Source organism: Pelodiscus sinensis, chromosome 22, assembly GCF_049634645.1.
Source record: "Pelodiscus sinensis isolate JC-2024 chromosome 22, ASM4963464v1, whole genome shotgun sequence".
In the NCBI taxonomy this organism is placed as follows: Eukaryota; Metazoa; Chordata; order Testudines; family Trionychidae; genus Pelodiscus; species Pelodiscus sinensis.
The window spans coordinates 4,658,641-4,676,875 of record NC_134732.1 but is presented as its reverse complement, the minus strand read 5'-3'; the positions used below and the strand labels follow the sequence as shown (position 1 = coordinate 4,676,875).

At 56.2% G+C, this 18,235-nt stretch overlaps 2 protein-coding genes across 8 annotated transcripts in view; one reads left to right on the top strand and one right to left on the bottom strand.

Annotated features, from left to right (window-relative positions):
- The window catches only part of AKNA (AT-hook transcription factor), a 72,814-nt gene extending 66,271 nt beyond the window's left edge, over positions 1 to 6,543 (top strand). For all 4 annotated transcript variants that reach the window (XM_075905906.1, XM_075905905.1, XM_075905903.1 and 1 more), the window contains one exon: positions 1,177 to 6,543. In XM_075905906.1, coding sequence (XP_075762021.1) covers positions 1,177 to 1,468 — 292 coding nt within the window. In that variant the 3' untranslated portion in view covers positions 1,469 to 6,543. The remainder of the gene's footprint in view (positions 1 to 1,176) is intronic.
- A 3,938-nt stretch (positions 6,544 to 10,481) lies between these two features.
- STXBP1 (syntaxin binding protein 1) overlaps positions 10,482 to 18,235 on the bottom strand; it is a 65,312-nt gene continuing 57,558 nt past the window's right edge. For all 4 annotated transcript variants that reach the window (XM_075905261.1, XM_075905260.1, XM_075905263.1 and 1 more), the window contains one exon: positions 10,482 to 13,123. Coding sequence is in view for 2 of the 4 variants with exons in the window: in XM_075905263.1 (XP_075761378.1) it covers positions 13,041 to 13,123 (83 nt within the window). In the remaining 2 variants the exon portion in view is untranslated. The remainder of the gene's footprint in view (positions 13,124 to 18,235) is intronic.

Here is an 18,235-nt window from a genome sequence, read left to right as displayed (position 1 = left end):
GCAGCTGCTTTTGCGGAAAAACTTGCCAGCTGTCTACACTGGCCGCTTGAATTTCCGCAAGAACACGGACGATCTCATGTAAGAAATCAGTGCTTCTTGCGGAAATCCTATGCTGCTCCTATTCGGGCAAAAGTCGTTATGCGCAAAAGGGCCAGTGTAGACAGCTCAGATTTGTTTTGTGCAAAAAAGCCCCAATCACGAAAATGGCGATCGGGGCTTTTTTGTGCAAAAGCGCGTCTAGATGGGCACGGACGCTTTTCCGCAAAAAGTGCTTTTGTGGAAAAGTGTCCATGCCAATCTAGACGTGCTTTTGCGCAAATGCTTTTAACGGAAAACTTTTCCATTAAAAGCATTTCCGGAAAATCATGCCAGTCTAGACGTAGCCGGAGGGTTTTGAAAACCGGTTGGACAAACAGCTGTCGGGGAAGCGGGGGGATTTCTCACTTTGCCTGTTCCTCTCTGAGCGAAGGGGCACAGACTAGACCTAGAGGATCCATTGAGGTCCCTTCCCACCGTCCATTTCTGTGATGCTAAGTCACAGGACAATGAGACCAAGGCTCCTAAGTTAGTCGGGCGCTGCAGCTGCTAGGGGAGCCACGCCGAAAGACCTTTCCGCCTCCGGCCTCTCTGTGCCTTAGTTCTCCAGCTGTAATAGTAACGCGCCTGTCAGATGGTCAGCCGCCCAAATGCCGTGACCATGGAGGCCCTATCGGTCCCTTAGGCACAGAAGAAAAAGAAAGTCTGGGTCCCAAGCGAGACATTTGGGTTTCCCTCCACTGACTCATTCACGATGCCTTCCCAGTGGTAACAGCATTCCGCTGAGTGTTCTCTCAGAGAGGCGTCCAGATACACACACGCCTCTCTCTATGTACCCCAATGGTGCTGCCAAGCGGCACACATGCAGGTTCTGCCCACAGGACACATGCCACCCTGGCTGGGGGGCTCTGCTGTCATGTGAGCCTGCCAGCCATCCACAGGCCTAGCAGTAGCTGCGGGGCAGTGTCAGCCATGAGTCGGGGCGTGTGGCTCACCGCCGCCCCCTGTTGGAAGGGATTTGAAGTGCGCGAGGGCAAACGTTGCCAGCACGTGCTCTAATGAGGTGGATTGCGGTAGGATTAACAGACCCCCAGGCGCTCAGGGCCATGGGCTGACATGTTCTCCTTGCTTACTTTGCAGCTACTGTGCTCCACCCGCACCTACCTCAGTCCCCGACCCGGCCGGCCTGCCCCCCCACTACTCCAGCGGGTACTCAGTGGCAGAGCTGAAGCCCAGGGCCACGCGGCAGCAAGCCCATCACCGCCGACACTCGCTGATGCTCGGCATTGACCGCCTGGAGGACCTCAACTGGTCCCTGAGCCGGGCCGTGGAAGCCGCCAAGAGCGTGAAGTTCACCACCAAGCAAATGAACAGGTCGCTGACCTCCGAACTGAGCAAGGCCAGGAGCCTGAGGCGATCCTGCCTCTTCTGACAGGAGCTGGGGGCAGCTCCCCTGGGCCCTGGAGGGGACCCCCTGAGCCAGCAGGCTGAGCCTCTCAGAACATCTGGAGATGAACTTCCCGCAAACGTCTGGGGAACTGATTTGCCAAAGAATGACTCAGCTTCCCGCCCCTTCCGGGGGGTGGAGAGCCGCCCTCCAGCGCCTGAGGAGCCCGTGATGCGCTGGAGTCTGCGCTGGGAGCTCAGCCGGCAGAGTCATCTCTCCACTCTTCTCCAGAGCCCCCCCAGCCTGCATGGCCCAGTTGCCTTAAGCCTCTCTCCTGCTTGGGGGCTGCCGTTGCACTGGGGGTCTCGCCGGCCCCTCTCCGCTTGGCCAGTAGCTTTCGGTTGGTGCTGCTTTGCTCGAAGGAACGATTTGAAGATGAAGGGAAACAGTGACAGTCCTTGGGACACGGGACTGGGCAGAGCTGCTCTGGCCTCCCAGGGGCCTGAGACCCGCACTTTAGAATCCCCCGGCCTCGTCCCTAGAGAGCGCTCGAGTTTTCAGTAACGTTTTAACTTCCCCTTCTTCCCATTGGCCAGCTTGGACACGGACACTGGCCAATGACTTACCATCTCACTGTGAGGTCCCACCCCTTACCCCTTGCAGAAATTCCCACCTGGGCCTTGCCCCCAGCCCCGCCCCAATACAACACATCACAGGGCTACTGGGGCACAGCCTGGCTGGGGCAACTCTGTTTACAAGCTGAGCCTTTTCAAGAATTGCTCCTGTTTTGTGTGGGCCCTGTCACAGTAAGGGTGGCAGTAGGTTACCTCAAAGTGCTTGTGGGGGACAGGAGACCTGTCTCTATTCTACGTTCACTGCGGAGGTGAATGGCGGAGGCTCAGGTGGTTATGAGGAATTGGTTTTCTCCCTGTTTGCGCCGAGGTGTTATTGCCGGAGTGACGCTGGCGTGGGAGGGGACGTGAGAATCGCAAGGGCTTTGCTTCTGGAGTCTGGAACTCCGCTTAGCTGGCAATTCAAGAGGATCGTTCACCTTCTCCTCTTCTCTCTCCTCCTGGCCCCTGCTTGTCCAGGCAGGGCGCTCCCCCTCTGATCCAATTCACAGCTTGGGCGACGAAGGGACGCAACATAGGACGTTCCCATCAGGGCGAGCCCTTGGCGCCATCTTCACCGGCCCTGGGGCTAATCCGGCCCTGTCTGACCGGCTCCAAAGCTGTGATCGCGTGTCCATGGACTTTCTCAGCTGCACCCCCTAAGGCACGCAGGAAGGATCAGTCTGCGGGCAGCAGCAAGCAGAGGGTTACGCGACCAGTGTCCAAGTAAGAAGTGCCCGTCCCAGCCGCTTAGACAATTCCCATGCAAGCAGTTTGTAGCAACTTCTTTGATATTTTCCACCATCTCTGCTGTTTCCTGGGTTGCTGATGGCTCAGCTGGAGAAAATCAAACACAACCGGTCAGTTTCATTGTTGCGAAGGACTGATCCTGACAAGCACCAAGCCCCCTTGCTTCCTCTTGAATCTGAGGGTATGTCTACATGGCAAAGTTTTTTCTGAAAAAACAGCCATTTTTTTTCGAAAAAACTTCACTTATGTCCACATTGCAGTCATGTTCTTTCGGAAAAAAATCGAAAGAATGCAGAAGTTTTTCTGACATTGGTAAACCTCTTTCTACGAGGTAGAAGCCTTTTTCCGAAAGAGCTCTTTTGGAAAAAGGCGTGTGTGGACAGGGAAGAGGGAGTTCTTTCAAAAGAAGAGGAAAGAGGGAAAAGCACAGGGGCCCTGGTGGCCACTCATCCATAGTAATCACAGCTGAAATGTGAGAGAGCATCCATTCAGTGTGGATGCTATCTGTCGAAAAAGCAGATCGTTTTTTCAATGCACTTTTGCAGCATGGATGCTCTCTTTCGGAAGATCTCTCCTGGAAAGTGTCTTCCGAAAGAAGCTTTTAGTCTAAACGTGGCCTGAGAGAAGACGTAGCAAGTCATCACCTTCTGCAGATCAGCCACAAGGTTAGGTCCTGGCACTGACTGGCCTGCACTAGCCCCGTGCTGCTGGGTCAGGTGTGTTCAATGCTGCCTCAGTTTCTGTGTCAGTCTTGTTTTTATCGGCATTGATTGTGCACTGCGCCTCTCTCCGTGTCCATGGAGATGAAGATCCAAACCTACAATCGGATCCAATAGGGTGCCCCCACAAGAGCTGGTAGGAAAGTCTGTAAGGACACGTCACCGAACTCTTCCTTTTCTCTCCATTTTCGGTGAAGGGTTTCTACATTTTTCACTTTGGAAAAAAATCTGCAACCAGAAATATTTCTGGTTTTGGTGCTTCCCCTTTCCTCCTCCTCCTTCCTGTTTTGCCACTGAAAAGGCGAAGGAGGAAGGGGAAAAAGAGAGCAAAGGCTGGCGGGATCGATCGCTGAAACATTTCAAACAAAAATCATGGTTAAAAAGTTGGCAAATTTACCACAAAAACAACCCATGCTAAAATGGCCAGTTTGGGTAGAAGGGGGATTTTTTTCCCCCGTTGGAATAAAAAACTCAAATGGAAACATTTCAGCTACTCTCGTGACATCAGTAAGGTTTTTGCATGGGTATAGGAGTCAGTCTTTCTGTCCATCTGTCTGTCTGTTCGCCCCCATAATATCTGTCTGCCTGTCTGCCAATCATCTGAATTCAGGATTGTTATCTAGGTTTGTAATCCCCTCTGACAGGGGGGAAAAAAAAACTTTGAGCCATAATAGGACACTGTCCCTTTAAAACCACATGATCTTTCTGCTTACTTAGTTTTAGGGTTTAAGCTTTATATCAAGAAGGGCCTGTTTGCATGTTGATATTTGTAATGGAATATTTCTCTTTGTGGTAGCTGGTGAGTGGCTAAATCACTCTCTTTCGTCAGGTTTTGGGGAGAGAGAGTGTTGTGTGTTTGTCTATTTCAACATAATCCTTAGGGCATTCCATTTTGTACATGTAATTTATTGTTTTTTTTAAAGCTGTTCCCACTGTTTGTGCACTTTTAAATCTGTGAGCAAATGCTTCACCAGCCTCCAATGGTCCTTCTCTGGGCAAAAGTGTGCATATGCCCTGGGGTTTGGGGGCCGAGGGTCACACAAGCAATCGGGCCTCCTTGGAGAAGGTAGGAGAAGGCTCTGGGTGCTGATGGTGCAGTAATAGCCCATGGCTGCTCTGCTAATGGGGCTGGATCAAGGCTTTGCGGGGGTGGGGGAGCATAGCTAGGTACTGTAGAGGCTGTTCCCTACTGCAAGGGGGCAGGCCAGCCCGGCTCAGAGCAAGCGCTTGGACAGAGGAGGAGCTCTCCGAATGCAGGTCCATCCTGACATTGCTCCCCATGGTACGTTCCTCAGCCTAGTTTGAAATGGAGCTGGCTGTTCAGACCAGACCAGATTTAACTGGCAAAGGCTGTTCTAGCAGGGCCTTTTCCTTGTTCCAGCTTAGGTGGCTGTTTCTGGAATGGGTCATTCCGGCTTCATTTGAGGGTAGGACTCACTCTAGTTTCCAAATCAGCAGCGTAGGGAGAGGACAGGGCCCATCAGGGGTCTGTGCGTGGCCCGTGCGCAGGGTTGCCCGATTCTGCTGGTTTCCGCCCGCGTGGGGTTTTTTCCTACCGATGTGACGCGCACAGAAAGCAAGAGCACCTGAAGTGAGGTGCATGCTGACTGCACGCAGCGCTGACTGTGCGTCGTGTGCTCCCTCAGCATCCAGACCAAGCGCTGCTACGGTTCAGTGGGCCCACCCTGCAGATTCTAGAGACGCAAGCGCAGTGAGCAAACCTGCCCTCGCCCAGGAGACTGGCTTGGTTACGACAATCTTGCAGCCCACAGAGATGGAGGCCCTTGTGTGGCGCACGCACCGGCCTAGGCTGCCCATCGCTGCCTTCGATCATGTGCTACAGCGTATGGAAAGAACCGTTTTAACCTCCATGAGCGAGAATTAACCTTGGCTTTCCCCGTCTCCGCTCAGGGCCTGTTCCACGCTCCATGAGACGCATTTTGCCTGGCATGGGCAGAGACTTACGAGACTCTGTCCCAGCTGTAACATTCTGCACACAAGCCATCTGTTATCCAGCCGTATCTCAAATTCCCGGCGGAAAACCAACCTTCATTGACTTCAATCAGGACATTCTTTGGGGGATGGGAGGACCTGATCTGAAAAAAATCACAACGCAAGTGGTTTCTGGAATTGATCCAGCACATGTGCTTTATAGGCAGGGCCTATCCCCAGTGTCCCCTTATGAAAATTATATTTTGCTTGGGTTTTTTAGTAGACGTGCTATAACCTGGCTGTGGCTGTTTTTAATGCACAAGGCAAGTTATCAGGTCGCACGCCTTGTAGAGACTTCACAGAGCCTCCGAGATTGTCCTGCCACAGGCAGAGCCCTGGAACAAGGGGAAGTAGCGGTTGATCCACAACATTTCAGAGTCTTTGCACGTTGAAAATCAGCGCGGACAACCGCTGACAAAAAATGGGGGCGCTTACCCGAGATGGCGTCTGACAAAGCAGGAGAGCAGAACCGAACCCTACCGGGGGGATATTTTGGGGGCAGTCTCTTAAGATTAACGTCTTGAACGAGTGTTTGCGTGAGAACCTCTCCATTAGAAAAGCTGGAACCCACAGACAACAACCTCTGCTATATAGAGAGAGACGAAAGGCCCCATTTCACTGTGCCACACTGAGCAATTCTCCTTGAAATGTGAAACCTTTGCTGAGAGTGAAGTTGTTCTGTTCAGGTTTTTTTTAAAAAAGACTTTGCTACAAGAGGCTTCCATTCGATGGACCAAATTCGGGCCTGGCTTTTAAGGGTGCGGGGCCATTGGTGCAGAGGGGTGGCAGGCACAGCTGGTTGTACTGTGGCCGTGAGCCCCCGAGCTCTGGAAACCCGGACACTGAGATTCATGCCCCTGGCTGGGGGAGCACAAGGCGTTGGGGTGTGTGCGTGTGTGTATTTAATTCCAGGATCTGTGGTAACCAGAAGTGAAAGCGACGCGTTTCGCCGCGCATGGTTTTGTAACGAGCTCGCAGAGCCATTCGACAGTATTTTGTAACGAGAGATGCGCCTATTTTTTAACAAAATAAATGTTTGTTTTTCAAACCCAGCCTCTCTCACGTGCTTTGGGCACAGTCCTGAGCCTTCCCTCTTGGCAATTATTAATATACCTGACCGGTCCCGGACACGGGAATTTGCCGGACCAGGGGAGGTTTGGGAGGAGGACGACACCAGCCTCTCTGTTGGGCTCCTCTCCCCAGCCACCTGGGTTCCTCTCCTGGTTTTGGGAGCTGCGGCAGCCCTGCTGGAGCTCCCAGTCTCGCAGCCCTGCTGGCTGCAGGCTCTGCTGCCTCGCGAGCTCCAGCGGCCCAGGCAGTCCTGTCGGCGCCATGGCCCCGGGAGACCCCTCTTCCCCCCACCAACTTCCCTGCCCCGCTGGCTGTGGACTCTTCTGCCCTGTGGGTCCTGCTGGACCTGCCGGCCAGCTCCACTCCGAGCCACCAGCAACCTCTGCCGCTCGGACTCTTCCGTCCAGCAACGTCCGTGGTCTTGCTGGACCACGGATGTTGCCAGACTAGAGTCCCGGACCACAGAGGTTCCACCTGTATTCCTGGAAGGCCAAGCTGAGAGGAAGGCCCCACTGTGCACATAAGAGAGTTAGACACAGTCCTGCCTCAGACGCCTACATAGCTGAGACAGACGGAAAACCGGAGACATATTGAGAAGTGACTGTCCAAGCACGTCAGTAGCAAAGCTGGGACGAAATCCCAGGGGTCCTGGGTCTAAAAGGCTTAAGGAGCCGGACAGATGCCAAGTAGGATTTTAAAAGGCCTTGGGGCATTCACCTCCCCAGAGAGGCAGGGGCGTTCCATAGCTTTGAACTCGGGCGGGAGCTCCATGCCCTGCCCTGCGAGCCGTAGCTTCCGCTTGGCGTCACCAGCGGGGAAGGCTGCTTTGCTTCTCGCTCCTGGTTTCACCCAGACTAGGGCCCCCACCCTCCGGTCGCCCTTGCAGGGCTGAGATCTCAGAGGCAGCACTAGCCTGTGGTGCTTGGGTTCCTGGGCCCTTCAGGGCCTGGCTGGACCGTCTTGGAGACTTTCCCATAGACCCCACCGTCCTCCGTGCACCACCGTTTCCTGACAAGCCACGCTCCCTGGAGACAAAGGGGGGGATACCAGGCCACCCTGCCATCCCTGAGGGCATTAGAACCCTGCCGATGGTCAGAAGAGCCAGGGGATGGTGTGTCTTGACTGCCACCCCTAGATAGCCAGGCCTGGAAATGTGGGGGGCTGCCAGGCGTTATGGAAGTTTCCCCATATGCAGCTGGGGCAGAAGGGCCCGAATGGGTCCGATCAATGGTCCATCCAGCCCAGCATCCCGTCTTCCGATAGCGGCCGGTGCCAGATGCTTCAAGGGGAATGAACAGAAGAGGGCCATGATGGCGTGACCCGCCCCACTGTCCCAGTCCGAGTGCCGGGACGCCGAGAGCTCGGGGTGGCAACGTTCCTTCCTCTCAGGGTCCTTTATGATCGCTGCAGGGATAGCCTGAGGCCGCCACCAGCCCTTGGGTGAGTAGGGGTGGGGCAAGGGGCCTGAAATGTGGCTAAGCTGCTTGCACTATGACTCCCTCAGTCTGGGCCAGCCCCCCATTCGACTGGGGCACCCCTGCACCTCAGAGCATTAAAGGACCAAGGACCCAACTTGGAGCACGTGGCCACGGCATCTGTTGTAGAGCTGGGAAGATTCCTACAGCCCCTTTCCCCAGCCCCAGGGGTGTGTATTAGAGAGCTAAGCCCCTCCTGGCCTCACCTCTGATCCCAAACAACCACAACCCCCGTGGGCATTGACCCTCCAGCCCCTTCCACCTGCAAAACAGCCGGGAGTTGGCTGGAAAACGGGAGTGGGAGCAGGGGAAGCGACAAAACTTCCCTTCCGTGCTTCTAAGCAGTTTCCTTTGTCAGTTTTCCAGCCAGCTGGGATCAGCTGAGCGGCCTCAGTGCAGCCTGCAGGAGGGTGGAGTGAGGAGCCCTCTAGCGGCTCCTGGGTGCGGCGCTGTGACTTAGCAGGCCCCCGGCTCTAGAACTGCTCCCTAGATGAGCTCAAGGTGCCTTTCCGTGACCTTATGTCGAGTGTGTTTTGAAACCGCCCTGGCCACCGTGAACAGGGGCTGCTGGACTCGGCACGAGCCGGGACCAAGCAGTCCTAGTTCACGCTGCGCCTCTGTTTTTTAAATGTTGTAAGAACCACCGGGCTCTTGCTACATTTGAAATGCCCAGCTGCAGCGCAGGTGGCTTCCGGAGCCAGCACGGGCCAGGACTGCTCAATCCTGGCTAGCCAGCTCCTGGAGCTGCCCCCGCTGCACCGCTCTGCAGACCAGCCCTTATCGACTAATCGTATAGTCGATACAAATCGTATCGACTACACGATTAGCCAGAAAACCGCAATTGAGCATCCTTAGTATGGCCTAGTGCAGGGGTGGCCAGCCCGTGGCAGGGGCTCATGGTGGCCACATGCGGCTCTTTGCTCGGAGAAATGCGGCTCTTAGGGTTACCATGCGGCCGGGTCCTCATTTTCCCAGCTTTTTTAAAACACACAAAATGTCTGGGATTCGGGGAGGGGGCTCGATTTTCATTCGGAGCCCCACGCCCGGGCTGCTCGGGGCCGCTCTGTGCATGCACCCCAGCGCCTAGCGGGAGAAGCATGTGGCTGGAACGGCAGCGGAGGCTCCAGTGAGACCCAGCGTGCTACTAAAAAATTAAAAGACTCTGCGGCTGCTTGGCTGTGGGGGAAGCGGAGGGCACTGGGTTAGAGTGGGGGACCTAGGGGTGCTTGACCCTGGGGGAGGGGTGGGTGCATTGGGTTGGAACAGAGAGGGCTGGAGGTGTCTGGCTCTGGGGGAGGGGTGGGTGCACTGGATTGGAGTGGGGGGGACTGGGGGTGCCTGGCTCTGGGGGAGGGGTGGGTGCATTGGGTTGGAGCGGGGGGGGAGGCTGGAGCTGCCTGGCTCTGGGGGAGGGGTGGGTGCATTGGGTTGGAGTGGGGGGGGCTGGAGCTGCCTGATTCTGGGGGAGGGGTGGGTGCATTGGGTTAGAGCGGGGGGGGGGGGACTGGAGGTGCCTGGCTCTGGGGGAGGGGTGGGAGCATTGGGTTGGAGCGGGGGGGGGGGCTGGAGGTGCCTGGCTCTGGGGGAGGGGTGGGAGCATTGGGTTGGAGTGGGGGGGGGGCTGGAGCTGCCTGGCTCTGGGGGAGGGGTGGGTGCGTTGGGTTGGAGTGGGGGGGAAGGCTGGGGGAGGGGTGTGTGGCTTTTTGCACTACTATCCACAGCTGTTTTGGCTCTTAGTGTCCGGTTGGCCATCCCAGGGAGACTCTAGAGAGACAGATTCTAGTCTCGGTTGACCTGCTGGGTGACGGTGGCAGGACACGGGGTCTCTCTCTGTTCCCCAGTCCCCCATCGCATGACACGGCCCTCCCTTGTACAGATCTGTTGAGGCAAGGGCCCATACAAGAGCAAGGTGTTGTTATTAGAGGAGCCACGAAGGGTCTTACTCAGCGTGGCCAAGCCTGCGTTCCCAGGAGAAAGCTCTGCAAAGCATAGAGCTGCTGCAAGTCTTCAGAGTCTGCCATGTTCCTCTGTCAACATTGTGACTGTCCCTGACAAATGAGGAGTCAGGAGGTGGGGGGAGAGAGGGCAGTGGGGGTGTATCCGTGTCAGTCGCAGGCTATTTGAGAAACAAGACAGGTGAGGTCGTATCTCTTATTGGACCATCTTCTGTGGGCAAGAGAGAGACGCTTCCAGGCTTCCTAGGGCCTGGGGGAATGGAGGGCATCGGTACGTTTTGCCTTTTTTTAAGGCAAGGGATCAAAGTGGATCAAAACGTGACCCGCCCCAAAGGGGAAAAAAGTACAAAAATAGTTGCACGATTGTCCATCCTTTGTTCTGCAACCAGGTCTGCTCCAGAGCGTGGGGGCAGGGTCCGCTCTTTCATGCGCTAACCAACCCCCCCCGAAAAGAAGACAGGCCAGGCGGCCCGTTGCACCATGTATGGGAGCATATTTATTTATTGACTCGAGTGCTTTCATACAGCTCTACAGAGATGATACATGTTTGTGCTTCAACACGTTTCAAACATTTAGATTCCGATAAGTTTCAAGGTAAACAAGTTCCAAGACAAGATGCTTTTAAAATGTTTCCTTTTTGATAAATTATTTGTTTATATAAATAACGGTAAGAGAGATCAAACAGAAAAATAACCATGTCCAACAGACAAGATCCTGTAGCAGGTGGGATGCTAATATAAACAAATGAGAAGGAGGGGACAGGGCAAAGAAAAACTAACAAAGATCAGTGCAAATGTTTACAGACTTTGCCCGTATCTAATGTTATGGGTCAGGACCGGAGGGACGGGGGGAGTGACAAGGAAAAAAATCGAAACACCTATAAAACAGAGAGATCTATTTGGGAAGGCCAGGGTGAGAGGCGGGCAAGGAGTCCAGTTCCTTGGGGGGGAAAGAACCCCTAAACTATCGCAATGCAGCTAACGCCAGAGGTGGCGGGAGAAAGGAAATAATTTAAAGAAAAGTAACAAGGTCTAGTTCAACCACTATACGCCAAGCTCGTAAGAACATCACAAGACACCTTAACTAATATACACACAGTCTGCCGTGAAAGAGGGACGGGAGGAGGCCCGGTTAGGAGTGTTGGCGATTTCCACAGTCATCAACATTTCACTACTGGACGACAACAGCAGAAACAAACGGGGGCGGCGCTACTCAGAGCAGTGCAGGAGAGACCTCCAGACGAACCCAAGGAAATGACGGCCTTTAGATTATTTTTTTTTAGTACTTTTTTTTTTAACTTAATTTCAATACTGAGACACACAGGGCCTTGGGGGTAATTAATAGTTTTGCAAGCAGAGAGAGGCTTTTTTGCCCCGCAGGTCTAAAAAAAAATTCCTCTGTATATATCAGTCGATATTATTTTCTTTAAGGAATATACTAGACTGAGGCTGGGTAAGAAAAGAGCTGAACCGCTGGAGAAAAGATTTGGATGGAGCTGCGATATTGTGCATCTCTAAATAGCAGAAACATCTGGGTACCAGCAGGTCTGGGCTCTGCCTCTAGGGGGCGCTGTTTTGTGGGGCGCGCTAGAGCTAAAACCTTCTCTGTCTGCAGACTGGCGCTAGCATCCCAGCTCATAACTGGGATGGGGCTGGTTTCCGGTCATGACAGCCAGTCACTGAATGGAGCTCAGCCATTGCCCCTCTCCTGCCCCCAGCCCACCCACAATTAGCTAACGGCACCATGGGGCTTTCATGCCGTCCTCCCAGACATCAGGCTTTGGCCACCCTCAGGCTACGTCTACACGGCGTGGTTTTTTCAGCAGAAGATATGCAAATGGGGTGCTCATTTGCATATATTGCACTCTCATTTGCATAGCCTCTTCCGATCCTTTTTGAGGAAGAGGTTTTTGCAATAAAAAGCCCTGTGTAGAGGGGGCCATTTGTCAGGAAAACCCCCTTTTGCACAAGCTCCTGTAAACCTCATTTTTTTGAGGAATAAGGGCTCTTGCGCAAAAAGGGTGTTTTCCAACAAATGGCCCCGTCTACATGGGGCTTTTTATCGCAAAAACCACTTTTGCAAAAAAGGATCAGAGGAGGATATGCAAATAAGAGTGCAAGATATGCAAATGAGCGCTATATTTGCATATCGTCTGTCGGAAAAAAACACACAGTGTAGACGGAGCCTCAGAGTCAGGCTACCATGAGCTGATTGGTAAATGCAACTCGAATCCCACCTCCCAAAGTCCTGATTGGCTCATCTCAAAAGCCCTGCTTACATATACAAAGTGAGAGGGCAGCCCTCCAGCCGCAATCGGATTGATTTGGCCAGATGTGCTCACCTGAACCCAGCTGGGGTAGGAGGGACAGGGTTAGGCAGCATCTGCCAGCAGCAGAGGATGCCTCGGGAGAGCTGGAGCCAGGTGTGCTGGAATCATGAGTAGCCCCCCAACTGAACATATTTTTTTCCACGACACAAAAAAAGAAAACCCCAACGATGCATTTCAGAATCACATACACACGCATCCAAACACGGAGGAAGAAAACCCCAATGACAGCAGCAGTGCAAAGAACTCTCCCAAGTCCATAGCTGAGCAAATTCTCACATGGACCAGTTGTGGTTGCATCTGGGATAGGTTCAAGCTCACATAGCTATAAATAATTTGTGCGCCTCCATCCAGCCTGAACAAACACTTGGACATTTTTTTTTCTAGCAATGGGTTAGTTGAAAATGCGTTTGGGTTGGGGTTGGGGTTTTTTTGTTTGTTTTTTGGATGCATAGAGGATACATATTTTTTTCCTTTAGTTTATTCTTTAAATGCAATGCATTTTGTGTCCGGTTGCCCCACCGCCCACTCACCCTCTTTTGCGTAAAAGGAGGGGCAAAGGGAAGGGCAGATTTTCAACCACAAGCCCAGGGAGCAAGCGAGAGGGCGGGGGGCGGGAGATGGTGCCATGGTTCAGCAAAGTAACGTTTAGCGGGGCAGCCCCAGCGTGGGCCACCGTGAGCCAGGAAGGCGGAGTTGTCGTTTCGCTCGCTTGGTTTTAACTGCTGGTTTCTTCCTCTGTTTTATTCAGTTTCTTCAGCGTGTCCAGGAGTTTCTGCGGGGTGAGGATGTGAGTGGACCCTGCGAGAGGCAGAGGGAAGGGTGGGCAGATGGTTAGCGCGCTGAAGGGGCCGTCCGGCAGCGTTCCCGCTGCTGTGCACCCCCCTACTGAAGGGCCCGGGCGGCCCTGCTCCCCCCACGCAGTGACAGCAGAGGCGGTACACGCGGTTGCCCGGAGGCGGAGTTAAAGTAGGTGTGTGAGGCGCTCAGGAGGGAATCAGATTCCCATTGGAAGGCTTTGGTACGGCCAGCGTGAGCATGGTTGGTTGCACCCTCGCAGCTGAGCGTGCGTACAAACTTGCACAGGCACCGCGGTCTGCTGACGGAGAAAGAGGCGTGTGGCTTGGTGGCAGAGCCCCGCCCCCTCCGTACTCCCTGGTGGCCCATACACGTGGCCCCAACCACGCATGTCGCTAGCAGGGGTGGGGGACGACAGGGCCCGGCGGGCGCTCTGCTTCGGCTGTGGAGCGCACACGCTGCATGCTACCGCTCTGGGAGCGAGGGAGAGCGAGGGAGAGCGTGGGGTTGTCCCCCTTCCACTCACCCTGCCCCCCCTTCCCGGGGATGGGCACTGCGTTGGCCGGGCGAGCGGAGGCCAGCTCTGGGACCTGCGTCCTTACCTTGCAGAGACAGCACCGTACATTATTGGAAATGCTTGCAAAAATGGGAGCCTATGGAATTAAGAGTGTTTCTGTTGCAGAAAACAATAAAGGAAAGAAAAAGGAAATCGATGGAGGCCTTCAGCGAGAGAGCTAGGTGCGGCAACAGAATGAGGCATGGAGCGTGTGGGGAGGACATGGACCTCGCGTCAACCCAACGGCCTGGAGCGCGTGGGGCGGCAAGGGGGGAGGCGCATGAGGACTGACGATGCAGTGGCGGCCTTCAGGGAAAGATGCCGCCATCGCCTCGACCGCCGCCGCCTCGGGGGGAGAGAGGAGCCCAGTGAAAAGTCGCCAGCTCTTGAAAACGTGCGTCCCTCGGAAGATGGGGGAGGAAGGGAGGTGGCCGGGAGCTGGACTCCTACAGGCAAGCAGAGGCTGGGCCTGTAGCCTTGCACGAGGGAGGAGATTCAGGGGGCAGTGCGGACGGGAGGGGGATTCCTTTGGCCGCCAGCGAAGGGCACCCTGGGGGAGGGAGGCCGCTAGAGGTGCTGGTTGCTGGCAGGCGATTCGGGAGGCGCTGACGAGAATGGGAAGTGGGGAGCTGGTCACGGCGGCAGGAACCGTTCAGCACCCCAGCAGCGCAGGCCCCGGCTTTGCCAGGCACCAGGCTAAGACCTCCAAGGTTGTGTGCGAGGCCTGGCCCAGCGGGCAGCTACCGCAGCCAGGGCCGGACGGAGGCATGGGCGAGCTGGGCAGCTGCCCAGGGCACCAACCCACGGGGGGCACCTGATGGCAGCTGTAAGGGGCACGCGGCGTTCCTTACAGCTGCCATCAGGAGCCGTGCGCCCGGCTCCCGCGGCGCCGGAAAGCAGCACCCTTGCCCCTACGGCTGCGGAGCCATGCACGGCCCGGCGCGTGTGCGAGCAGCGCTGGCTGGGCTGGGCAGCGCATGCGCCGTGTGCCCCGGGGGTGAGCCTGCGCACCCTGGGGGGGCCGGCCCGTGCCCCACAGGCGGGCCTGCGCATGCGCCCTGCGTCCAGGGGAGGCGCCGCACGCCCGGGCCCAGGGCGCCAAAAGGGCTCAGGCCGGCCCTGACCGCGGCACCGCCCTGCCGACGTACAACACACCGGGGCTTGGGCTCGCCTCCACCCCTTCTCCCTCGTGCGTGCAAGCGTACACAGAGGTGGGCGCACACCCCTGCTGCTTCCGCCACCCTGGTCGCTTTGCAGAGGGCGCGCCCCTCCCCTGGGCGGGGGATGGGGGCCCTAGTGCCGCGCTCACACGAATAGGGCTCAACGGCCGGCTTCCCTTGGGGGCGGACCCACCCCGCGGCGTTTACACAGGCACCCGGGTCCAGCCAGCGCAACGGCTCCCAGTCCCTGCCTAAGGCCACTCCAGGGGAACGGATAATGCAGGGTGGGAACTATTTTTGGGTCAAGGCCACTGACCCACAGAAAAATCAGTCGGGGGCCACACACAAGTGAAAAAAACCCAACCCCTCCCGGACATGGCCCCTGACTGAGAAAATCCCTTCTCTGTTCCCCTCGCACACCAGAGCCTCGGGGGCCCAGGCTAGTGGATTGTGTGTGCTCCAGCCCCACGAGGTGGGGAGGGGGCTGGAGCACCAGTACAGGATCTTCAATACTGGGAGGTGGGGGGGGAGATCCAAGCTTCAGGGGCTGGATCCAGGCAAGCCAGGGGCTCTTCCAGCCCCTGGGCCTTAGCTTCCCCACTCTTAATATCTACTGGTGCTGGGGGTTGGATTGCCCTGTAGTAACCATCCTCCTGCAGCCCCTGCCCTTTATAGCATCCTTCCCTTTAACGAACGGACCGCTGCCCCCCAGACACAATTACCTCCGGCGGTTCTGTGAGGCGCACCCCCCCAGCCGTAGGAGGAACCTCATCTGACTCCTCCCCCTGGATGGGTTCTTGCGTTTCCCACCCTCCCCTACTCTGGCTCAGCAGTCACACCCTTGCCCCCACCGACGCTCAGCTCACGCCCTCGCCAGCCCCAGCGCCTGCCAGCTGTGGGGAAGGCGGGGGCAGCGTGGGCCCAAAACACTTGGCTAATGCAGAGAGCGGCATCCAAATCTGGGCTCAGGTGGCCCCATGCGGGCAACTCTCCAGAGCGCTCCCCCCCCCCGGCGGACCTGCTGCAGGGAGAAGACAGACGTGTGGCTGTTTGGCTCCTTCCTCAGCCACCAAAGCCGGGCCCCAGACTCACGGCCCCCTCAGCTCCAGCCTTAGCCACTGCGAGCTTCTCTGGAACAAGGCTCGAAAGGAGGTTCGCAAGTTCCTCTCTGTCTCTCTCTCCCTGCTCCCTGCAGCGTGGGCAGCAAGGAACACGGTGCGGGGAGCAGCAACGTGGGCAAATCCAGCCCCCTACAGCAGAGCTGCTCTATTTCCTTCTCGGACAGACGGCGTCAGGGAGCCACCGGCCCTCTTACATGTCAAGAGACAGAAACAAAGCAAGCACGGCACGAACCCACCCTCTGGGTTGACTCGTTTTTCATGGAGCTGCCCTCTTGGGCTATGTCTACACTGGCGGGTTCTTGCGCAAGAATATCTTGTGCAAGATTCCTGCACAAGAACTCTTGCACAAGAACACGTCCACCCTGCCATGTGCTTTTGCGCAAGATCCATGGCATTGTGGACGCTCTCTTGCACAAGGAAGCTCTGATGGCCATTTTAGCCATAGGGCTTTCTTGCGCAAGAATTTCTGCCGCGCGTCCACACTGCCTCTTGCGCAAGAGCCCCTGCACAAGAGAGCTTACACCTGTTAGACAAGAGCGTAGCTCTTGCGCAAGACGCCCTCTCTTCTGACGCCGGACTGTAAATCTTGCGCGAGAGCGGGCGGGCGGTGTGGATGCTCTGTAGAAGAACGGCCGTTCTTGCACAAGAACCCACCAGTGTAGACATAGCCTTGAAGAAAGAGAAACACGACGGGCAAATACTGGAGCTCTTGCCAATGAGAGCAGCCAGCCCGCCTGCCTCCTCTCCCAGGGCCGCAGCTGTCACCCTCGTTGGACATTAGCTGCTACAAAAAAGTCCTCTGGAGTCCCTGGGCCCCCATCTGCAATAAGCCAGCATGGCCACCCCGAAGCCGGCACCAATCATGGGCTGGGCTGCACATGTACTGACATCTGGGGTTCTTGTTAGTTGCCTTCCCGTCTCTGAGGCCCTAGGGGCTCCTGTTTTCATGTTTTCGAGCAGGCGGGCTAGAAACGTACGTTAAAAGGCCAACGTGAAATCCGAGCGTTTCATGTAATCCCTTGACTCCTGGAGCTGGGACTTTACGTCGCCCCGCAAGCCCTGGGAAAGTTGGCAGCCCTGTTAAAATGCCTGGCACCTCTATACGGCTTTTCCCCCGCCGGTCGCCAGGCATCTCCCCATGAAGGTAAATGTCACGGGCTCTCCTTGCCCCCTGCCCCTCGCCCGGCATGGAGGAGCCTAAACTGAAATCAGCGGGAGTCAGGCACCTAAACACAATTCCGGATCTGGCTCCACAGGCAGGTGCGGTTAAATGCTGCTCGGCGTGAGCCTCTCTCTCCCGGCTCTGCTGTCGCGGCCCCGCTGCATCGACATCAGTGGGAGGCAGGTGCCGAAACCCCTTTGAGGCTCTGGGCTGTGTTGCCCCTTCGACAGCTGAGGAAACTGCCCCATGGGGAGGCAGAATGATGTTCTGGAGGCCTCGCCACGCAGCTGGGCAGACTCAGGGCCAGCATTTAGGTTCCCGACTCTCAGTCTACAGGCAGCGTTGTCTAGCAGTTAGACTGTGGCACTGGGAGTCAGGCCTTACGGTCCAAGGGACTAGGCGCTCACACCACAGCACTGACACTCAACCACGCGCTACTACACACGTCCCTACGGCAGCGCTTCCCAATTGGTGCGCCGTGGAACCCTGGGGTTCTGCGAAGAGCCGGCACTCCCCCGCCCCCTCTTAAAGAGACAGAGCCGCCGCAGGACTCACAGGCCGGGGCTCTGTTTTGTTTTTTGCTCGACGAAACGTGGCGATGGCTTTTTTTTTTTAAGGCAACCCTAGGGGTTCCATGGCCAAATAAAACTGGGAAACGCTGCCCTAGGGCATGGGAACCTGCACCACACAGGCCAGATCCCAAAGGCCGGCCCCAGCGCACCTTATACTCTCTGGGAGCAGCCTCTTTTAAAACCCTGGTCAGGAATCCGGATGGGGGCTCTTCAGTCCTGCGAATGAGCCACGTGCCTCTGCCAGAGGCTCTCTGGGTGGAGGCAAGGGGCCCGCTCTCCCTGGCCCTGCTGAGGCCTCAGCCAGACGACTGTGCCCGGTTCTGGGCACCGCGCTTTAAGAAGGACGTGGCCACGTTGGAGGGGCCAGAGGAGAGCAACGCCAGTGATATACGGCTTAGACCACCTGGCCTATGCGGCACCATTCAAACACCTGAGGAAGCTGAGTCTTGAGAAAAGAAAACTGGGTCAGGCGGCTGGTCTCCGGCTTCGGAGACGTTACGGGTCATTCTAGAGGAGATCCACTGTTCTCCGTCTCCGCTGAAGG